This window comes from Squalius cephalus, assembly GCF_949319135.1.
Source record: "Squalius cephalus genome assembly, chromosome: 4".
NCBI lineage: Eukaryota > Metazoa > Chordata > Actinopteri > Cypriniformes > Leuciscidae > Squalius > Squalius cephalus.
The window spans coordinates 1,505,925-1,515,247 of record NC_137125.1 but is presented as its reverse complement, the minus strand read 5'-3'; the positions used below and the strand labels follow the sequence as shown (position 1 = coordinate 1,515,247).

At 42.4% G+C, this 9,323-nt stretch overlaps 1 protein-coding gene across 1 annotated transcript; it reads left to right on the top strand.

The window, feature by feature from the left end:
* Positions 1-649: 649 nt before the first annotated feature.
* Positions 650-1,936, top strand: LOC307157042 (paraneoplastic antigen Ma1 homolog; the record flags this gene model as incomplete). Its single annotated transcript, XM_079868787.1, has 1 exon — positions 650-1,936. One exon carries the CDS (start codon positions 650-652, stop codon positions 1,934-1,936), a length of 1,287 nt encoding a protein of 428 aa, XP_079724913.1.
* Between the last annotated feature and the right edge of the window lie 7,387 nt (positions 1,937-9,323).

Genomic DNA, 9,323 nt, shown 5'->3' with positions numbered 1-9,323 from the left:
AGGGTTATAGTGGCTAAGTTAAATATATATGTGTATGGGAGTTTATGCTCACAGTGAAAACAAACGAACACAGTATAGCTTTATTTCAGCTAACCAGGCCTCTCTACACTTTAGTAAGCGTTTCATGCCCGAAGTTTCAGTTGTTATATGTAAATCCTGATTTTAAATTCTAGTAACCTCTCACCAATTCGTTTCCCCATGCACATGATAAATCCTAAAAAAAAATGGAATTGTGAGAAGGGTTACACGTGGGGGCTCGTCCGGGATTTTGTTTACTGTTGTTTTGTTTTGTGAGCATGTTATAAAAAAAATAAATAAAATTAAAATAGGAAGTCAGTGCTAAACGAGGTAGCTTAAAAGCCCTATAGCCACTTGTGTTCCAGAGATTTTTTTTATTATTATTTTTATTTTATTCTGTTTATCCGAAGCTATTAACATGGATCCAGAACAGATTTTCAAATGGTGTAAAGACAAATGTGTTGATGCAAGGAAAGCATTTGTGCTTAGTAAAGTTTCTCTTGATGTTACTGATGAGACTATGTATAGGGTACTGGATGAGGCTGAAGTTTTCGGTCCCTGTAAAATAAGAGGACGATGTGTAGAACACTCCAATAAAAGCCAGTCAGTTTTAGTTGAAACTGTTAATGACATGACTAAGACTGACATACCTGAACAGTTACTAGCTGGAGATGAGTTTGGACCTTGGATAGTGAATGTTACTGAAACCCAGATTGTTCCTGTAACTGATAAAGGAGACTTCCAGTCCAAGTTGCTGTTATTCTTAGCAAATGAAGGGAAGACACTAGCTGATGTCACTGGCTTATTTACCTCTGCTTCTGCCCCACCCAGCTCTTTACCCACTGCTACACCCACCAATCCAGACCTGAATGCAACTCTGGTGAATGCCATCTCCTCACTAGTTGAAAAGTGTCAAGCCACGTCTGGCGATGGACCAGCTTATCGCAAGCTACGCATGTTCTCAGGTATGAAACCCACTCCACATGGAGAAGAGGAGTATGACGCTTGGGCGGAACAGACCACTCACATGTTGGACGAATGGCAGTGTTCTGATGTTGTCAAAAGACAGAGAGTAGCTGAGTGTCTTAAAGGGCCAGCAGCAGATATTGTCAGAGGTTTGAGAGTCACTAATCCCCAGGCCACTGCCAATGACTACCTTAAAGTCCTCGAAGCAGCTTTTGGAACCACAGACAGTGCAGCTGATCTCATGGTGAGGTTTCGTAATACTTTCCAGCAAGAAAGTGAGAAATTATCAGCTTACTTACTCAGATTAGACAAGCTATTGCATGCAGTCCATCGTAAAGGTGGAATTGAAGTGATTGACATGAACCGAACACGCATTGATCAAGTTGCTAGAGGCTCTCTGCCTCATGACCTCGTAGCCCTTCGCATAAGACTGACTTACAAACTCAAGCCTCCTCCCAGCTTTACTGAGTTGCTTCGGGATGTAAGAGAAGAAGAGGAGATGATTCTAGAAAGACCGAATGCAAAGAAGGTCACGTCTTTAGCTACTGGTAGACGAGCCGAGTGTGCTACAGCCTCAGTTGTACATGTACTGCCAGAGCCTGCGCCAGTCCCTGACGTAGCAGAGAAAGATCTTGCAATAGAGAATCTAAGAAAAGAATTTCAAGGTCTCAAGACTGATGTTGCACGTCTCCTTTCTGCCTCTGTGACTGCATCAGCCAGTGTGGCAGAGCACGTAGACCAGAACCCAAGCCAGAAAGCTACTGGAAACTCATATGCACGTGTGAAGGAGAGGGTTCCCAAACCTCAGTATCGTGTTGATGTCTTTTGCTACAAATGTGGTGAAGATGGTCATTTCCAGCGGGAGTGTCAAAATCCAGAAAATCTCAGAAAAGTGAACAAGCGCCTTTTGAAAATGAAACCGCCGACGGGAAACTTTCCAGGGGCTCGGTAGAGGAACGGCCTGATGCTCCGGATAGAATACGTTCCACAAGATGTGACACGCTACCAGAAAAGAAGGCTAACTTGCCAGAAGGTTTAGTAGGACCTAGCTCTATTGTCTCAGTACAAATTGAGGGCATTTACGCCAAAGCTTTACTTGATAGCGGGTCTCAAGTTACCTTACTGTATCGCTCCTTTTATGACAAATATCTGAAGCACCTGCCTTTGACCCCTATTGAGTGCCTTGAGATCTGGGGCCTCAGCGCAAAGGAGTATCCATATAATGGTTATATGTGCTTGAAGCTTGAGTTTACTGGAGATGTAGTTGGAGTAGCTGAGACTGTAGAAACACTTGTGCTTGTGTGTCCAGATCCGGTCATGACAGGGGATGTTTCCCTTGTGGTCGGCACAAACACCTCAATAGTTCGAAGACTGTTCCATTCATGCAAAACACATGGAGGAGACAATTTTCTCAGCACCCTGTCTGTTCATCCAGTAATAAAGGTTGCTTATGAAAAGTTTCAGGAAACTTCTGACGACACAGCTGAAACAAAAAGAGGAACAGTCTGGTTTACACGAGACAAGCCTTTCACTCTGCCACCTGGCGGCGTTGCTACGGTTGTTGGTATTCCAAAGTTTCCTGGTGGTCTCTCTTGCCAAGCTGTCCTTATAGACCATCCAGAGGTAGATTGTTTTCCTGAAGAGCTACTGGTCATGCCGGTGGTTGAAAAGTCCACTGCTGTTCACTGTCGTCGCATCACAGTCACTGTAAGAAATGTGTCCAGTCATAATGTGACATTAAAACGTGGAATTCCAATTGCTCATCTATTCCCTGTAGATGTAATAAATACAGTCAGTGAAAAGGAGGGCCCTAAGCTGCTCACACCTCAATTGTCCCCGTCTTCTTTCAACTTTGGTGACTCTCCTGTGCCTCCTGAGTGGAAGGAGCGACTTTGTCAAAAGATGATGGAGAGAAAAGAGGTTTTCTCCTGCAGTGAGTTTGATGTGGGTTGTGCAAAGAGCACACAACACACCATTCGAGTGACAGATGATCGACCTTTCAGAGAACGTTCTAGACGTTTACCACCGGGTGATTTGGAGGACGTGAGGAAGCATCTGAATGATCTCAAAGAGGCCGGAATCATTTCAGAATCCAGAAGCCCATATGCTTCCCCAATAGTTGTGGTTCGCAAGAAAAATGGCACTATACGAATGTGTGTGGACTATAGAACGTTAAACAGGAGAACGATTACGGACCAGTATACAGTCCCTCGTGTGGAAGATGCTTTGTCCTGCCTGGGTGGTAGCCAGTGGTTCAGTGTGCTTGACCTCAGAAGCGGCTATTATCAGATCCCGTTAGCTCCTGCTGATAAAGAAAAAACAGCTTTCACTTGCCCAGCAGGGTTCTATCAGTTTGAGCGGATGCCGCAGGGGATTTGTGGGGCTCCGGCCACATTTCAGTGAATTATGGAAAGGACTGTTGGTGATATGAACCTACTGGAAGTGCTTGTGTATCTGGATGACGTGATCATCTTCGGAAGAACGCTAGAGGAACACGAGCAGCGCCTTCTTAAAGTCCTTGACCGATTGAAGGAGGAAGGATTAAAGATATCGTTGGATAAATGTCAGTTCTGCTGCCCCTCTGTTACCTACCTTGGACACATTGTGTCTAGAGATGGCATTGCTACGGACCCGGCAAAGATTGAAGCAGTGAAATCATGGCCCCGCCCAGAAAACATTACTGCTCTTCGTTCCTTCCTTGGCTTCTGTGGATATTACAGACGTTTTGTAAAGGATTTCTCCCGAGTCTGTTATCCACTCAATCATCTGCTTCAGGGCTGCATTGTATCTAGAAAGACAGGGAAAGGGGCAAAGAAAAATAAAGATATCAAAGAGCAGAGTAAAGCACAAGCAGCCACAGCAACAAAAGATTGGTACCATCCTTCTGAGAGTTTTGGAACTAGGTGGGATAAAGACTGTGAGAAAGCTTTTGAGGCTTTAAAGAGAAGTCTTACAGAGGCGCCTGTGCTGGCAATCACCAACCCAAAACTGTCATATGTGCTGCATGTCGATGCGAGCAGGGAAGGATTGGGAGGTGTCCTCTATCAGGATCAGGGAGAAGGTTTGCGCCCAGTTGCGTTTGTCAGCAGAAGCCTCTCTCCAACAGAAAAGAATTATCCCACACATAAGCTCGAGTTTCTGGCATTAAAATGGGCTGTTGTCAACAAGTTGCATGATTATCTCTATGGAGTGAAGTTTGAGGTTCACACTGATAACAATCCATTGACATATATCTTAACTACAGCTAAATTGGACGCAACAGGGCATCGATGGTTGGCGGAATTGTCAACATATGATTTTAGTCTAAAGTATCGACCTGGAAAACAGAACGTGGATGCGGATGCATTGTCACGCCGCCCTCATGCAAATCAAAATGCTTCACATGAGAAGGAAACTCTGCTTGCCACCACAGTCCAAGCTGTCTGTCACATGTCTAAAGCCAGAGTACCTCACTGTCGCCAGTGCAGAGCTGTAGATCTCATGGGCTCATCTAAAGGTGCTGTGCCCAGAGCCTATTGTAACTTGTCATTTCTGAACACTAAGCAGTTGCCCAAATTGAGTGCAGCAGAAATCTCAAATTCTCAGCAGAAAGACCCATGCATTGGAGAAGTGTGGCGTGCTATAGTTCAGAAAAGTGCCAACCAAGCTAACAAAGAGAAACATTCGGATGTGTCATTGTTGTTAAAAGAGTGGGAGAAGCTAATAGTCAAAGACTCTGTGTTGTACAGAACAAGCCATCCACCAAACAAACCAGCTTGGCAGCAGCTGTTGCTCCCACAAGAGTTCAGAACAATTGTGCTCCAGTCATTGCATGACCAGTCGGGCCATTTGGGGGTTGACAAGACATACGGACTGATACGGGAAAGGTTTTACTGGCCTCGCATGAAAGTCCAGATTGAACAGTACTGTAAGAGCTGTCCAAGGTGTATTCAGAGGAAAACGCTGCCTAAAAGAGTTGCTGAGTTGTCGCATCTTAACAGTGATGGACCGATGGATCTCGTCTGCATTGATTTTCTGACGATTGAGCCTGACTCCAGAAATATCTGCAATGTGCTCGTAGTTACAGACCATTACACGAGATATGCTCAAGCTTTTGCAACTAAAGATCAGAAAGCATCAACTGTCGCTAAGGTTCTGTGGGAACAATACTTTGTCCACTATGGTTTGCCAAAAAGGGTGCACTCAGATCAGGGCAGGGATTTCGAAAGTCGCCTTATCCATGAACTGTTAAGCATGCTTGGCATAAAGAAATCCCGAACCACTCCCTATCACCCTCAAGGTGACCCACAGCCTGAGCGTTTCAACAGGACTCTTCTTGACATGCTCGGAACGCTGGAAACGCAAGACAAAAGTAAATGGAGTAAGCACCTCAGTCATCTTGTACATGCGTACAATTGCACAGTGAATGAGTCCACAGGCTATTCTCCATATTTTCTAATGTTTGGACGACAAGCCAGGCTGCCCATTGACGTGACATTCGGAGTTTCAAGTGACGGCACCTCCACAAAATCCTACTTGAGGTATGTCAAAAACATGAAACGTGAGCTTCAAGCCGCCTATCAGTTGGCTGGGAGTATGGCAGAGAAGAAGAATGAAGCGAACAAGCAACGCTATGATCAAAGAGTTCGTTTTTGTCCATTAGATTCCGGGGACAGGGTCTTGATCCGAAACCTTGGGTTACAAGGGAAACACAAGCTTGCTGATCGGTGGAAAGATACTCCTTACATTGTGGAGAGTCAACTGCCTGGTTTGCCCGTGTTCAAACTGAAGCCAGAGAGTGGACATGGATCTGAAAAGATACTACACCGAAATCACATTCTGCCAATCGGACAGGAAGTGCAGTTGCGGCCTGAGATGAACAAGGAGCCCTTAAAACAAAGCAGAGCCAGCAGACGGCTCAAAGCAAAGAGAAAAGGGAACTCTGATACTTCATGTTTACCAGCACCCGAACAGGATAAGATGGAGGCAACATCTGATTCTGAAGATGATGAGATGGGTGTATGGCATGACTATTATGTACCACAAACGCTGTCAGGACCAGAACCTCAAAACATTGATTACTGTGAGCCTTTTGATCTGGATTTGGATCTGGCTGTTTTGACAAGTAACTCAGAAATGGATGATGCAGTTGAAAAATCTGTCGTAGTGGAGGAGAATGACCATGTGGTACAAAATGTGACAGCAGAAAGTGTGCCACGAGAAAGAGACACTGGAATACAGACGTCAGATGTAGCTGAGAGACTTAACAGTGTAACAGAAAGCCATGACAAGACAACTCGGCCTCAGAGACTAAAGAAAGCTCCAACCAGACTAACTTATGACTTTTTAGGGACCCCAACGTCAGTGGCAGTTGGTACACATAGTGCTACTGTAGTTGAGATTAATGACCAGAAAGATTCTTTAGCCCTATCTCCTATTAAGAAATACAAAAGTTATTTTTACAAGTGGATAGGTTAAGGGGAATGTTTAATAATCTTCCTACCACAATCTTTTAAGAAAATGTGTTTATTTTCCTTAAAGTGATTTACGGTTTTAGACATGTCATGAGGGCATGACCATTTTTCTTGTGGGGGGAGAATGTAGCACCCTGCTAAATTTATCTAATGTTTATTTTGTGTTCTGTTAACAAATACAGTATCTTGAAATATGGGCCAGTTCAATTGCCCTGGTGTGAAATACATTTTTTGTATTATTACGCGTGTTAATTCAGTTATAAATAGAGATGTTAAAATATTATTTTTCTTTTGAGAGTAACCTTTGAACCCTCTGTCACTTTATTTCGTATTGGATGGCCAGGTGTCAGTTTCATTAGTTATCCAATCAGTTCCATCCATAGAGCAGTGTAACAGCCTACCGGATTGTTGAGGGGGCGGGACTAAAGACCGAGCGGGGAAAAAAAGTTCGAGAAAAAAAGCCTGAGAGATCGCTGCGAGCTAGCTGTAAGTTCTGTGTGATTTATACATTGCTGTTCATCGATGTTGAGAACCAGTGGGGTATTCTGCTTGAGTTTTGTGAAGGTGCTACACTGTTAAAACGGGAAAGTGAGTGTTAGCTTGGAGCTGTTTGAATCTACAACGGAGATTCGGATGAAGTGAAACTACTGCTTGCTTAGCATGTGTGAACTGATAGCCACGTGTGAACTGCGACGCGCATAGCCACGTGTGAACTGCCTGAAATCCAATTTGCCACCGAGTTCTGAGTGAGTATGTGAACTAAAATGAACTTGAAAAAGATATCATGAAGCTCATTCGTTTTTTTGTGGACTGTTGGCTAGTGTGCATCAGAGACTGCCATCCATGTTGCTGCAATAGATGTGCTCGGGATTCGTGCTGCAGGCCAGAGATGTCTGTGGTTTTCACACAGACGGACAGAGTTTCAGGACGGGTTTTCTTCATCGTGTATCTCACCACTGGATCAAACGGTTTGAAACAGAATGGTCATGTAAATTTTTCTGTCACCGAGGAACTGTGAGTACAGACAATATTTTTTTTTCTCAACGGAGCTCCAACAAGCGCGCCAACGTTATGGTGTCACTAAACTGAGACAGAAGTAGAAAAACCCCGGGGTATTGTTAACTGTCATTTCATTTGAACATGAGAACATTTTGAAAGGTTAACTCACCAAGTTCTGAAGAAAATATATAAATACATTTTGAGTTTAACTTTAAATCTTTGTGGTCTGATATTTAAGTGTGTGTGAGTGAAATGTGATTTGTGTGATTTCAGTTATTTATGTTTTTTTTCAAATAAGGGTTATAGTGGCTAAGTTAAATATATATGTGTATGGGAGTTTATGCTCACAGTGAAAACAAACGAACACAGTATAGCTTTATTTCAGCTAACCAGGCCTCTCTACACTTTAGTAAGTGTTTCATGCCCGAAGTTTCAGTTGTTATATGTAAATCCTGATTTTAAATTCTAGTAACCTCTCACCAATTCGTTTCCCCATGCACATGATAAATCCTAAAAAAAAATGGAATTGTGAGAAGGGTTACACTAAATTATGTTTTTTTTGAAAATATAAGTTTTCTGTGAGGGTTGTGTTTAGAGGTAAGGTTAGGTTCAGGGGATATAGTTTGTACAATATATAAATCATTATGCCTATGTCCCATAAAATATGGACACCCAACATGAGTGTTGTATATATAGTATTCATTCATTTATACACACGCACGCATGCACGCATGCACGCACACACACACACACACACACACACACACACACACACACACACACACACACACACACACACACTGTGATTTCTAATCTAGGAACCATGTTTTAGAACTTTGAGAGCCCTGGTGGAAGAGTGGGGTAACACCTCACAGTAAGAAAAGGCCAGTCTGCTTCAGTCCATGAGGATGATCTGTGGGACTTACAGCAGCTCCTGGCTACACCAGATATGACTGCTTATTTTCATATTGTTCAGGGACTCATTGTTCCATTTCTTTTCATCAAATGTCTGCGGAACTTGTTTATTTTATGTTTATGTTGTTGAATCTTTTTATGTTCATACCAATATTTATACTTTAAGACATTTTCTGGAAATAAAAGCAGTTGAAAGTTAGAGGACATCACTTTTTTACCGAGTTTAGTTCTGTATGACTGTCCCTTTTTTGTCATTATGTTTTTGATAACACAGATGCAACATGACTGATGAAAGTAATTAAGCATAAAGCACATAATATCTACATTTACCATTTAGTTTATTTAATGAGCTAATTTAATACAATTTATGAACTAATTTCAGTTTAATTAATTGTTCAAATTGAACATCAAATGCAGAAAACATACTCTCTGAAATAAAACAAAGATACATGTAGTGTAAATTACAAATATAAATCCTACAAAGATAATCATATCCTTTATGAGTGACAGCTTTACCAGTTTTATTACAATTGATGCTCTGTAATTGAATTGGCTCTATCACTCTCTCTCCTCTCCACTATAGCTGGTGTGTGGTGAGCGCACTGGCGCCGTTGTACTGTGGCTGCCGTCACATCATCCAAGTGGTTGAGGAGAGATCTCCTGATATGATTGTAAAGCGCTTTGGGTGTACAGTAGTACATATGAAAGTGCTATATAAATGCCTCATTCTATTCTATTCTATTCTATTCTATTCTATTCTATTCTATTCTGTAAAAATATTGATCAGAGAAGATGCTGGCTGAAATATCTTCAGAGTTAAGATGTGTTTAGCTGTCTTTCTAAACCAGGGATAAAATATAGCATAGATCAGAGGATCCAGAAATGTTGTTATGTTCCACATCCAAGCTACAATAACTCTGGCTGTGACAGAGTTTACCAATATATAACAGGTATAGTATGGAACATAGCCAA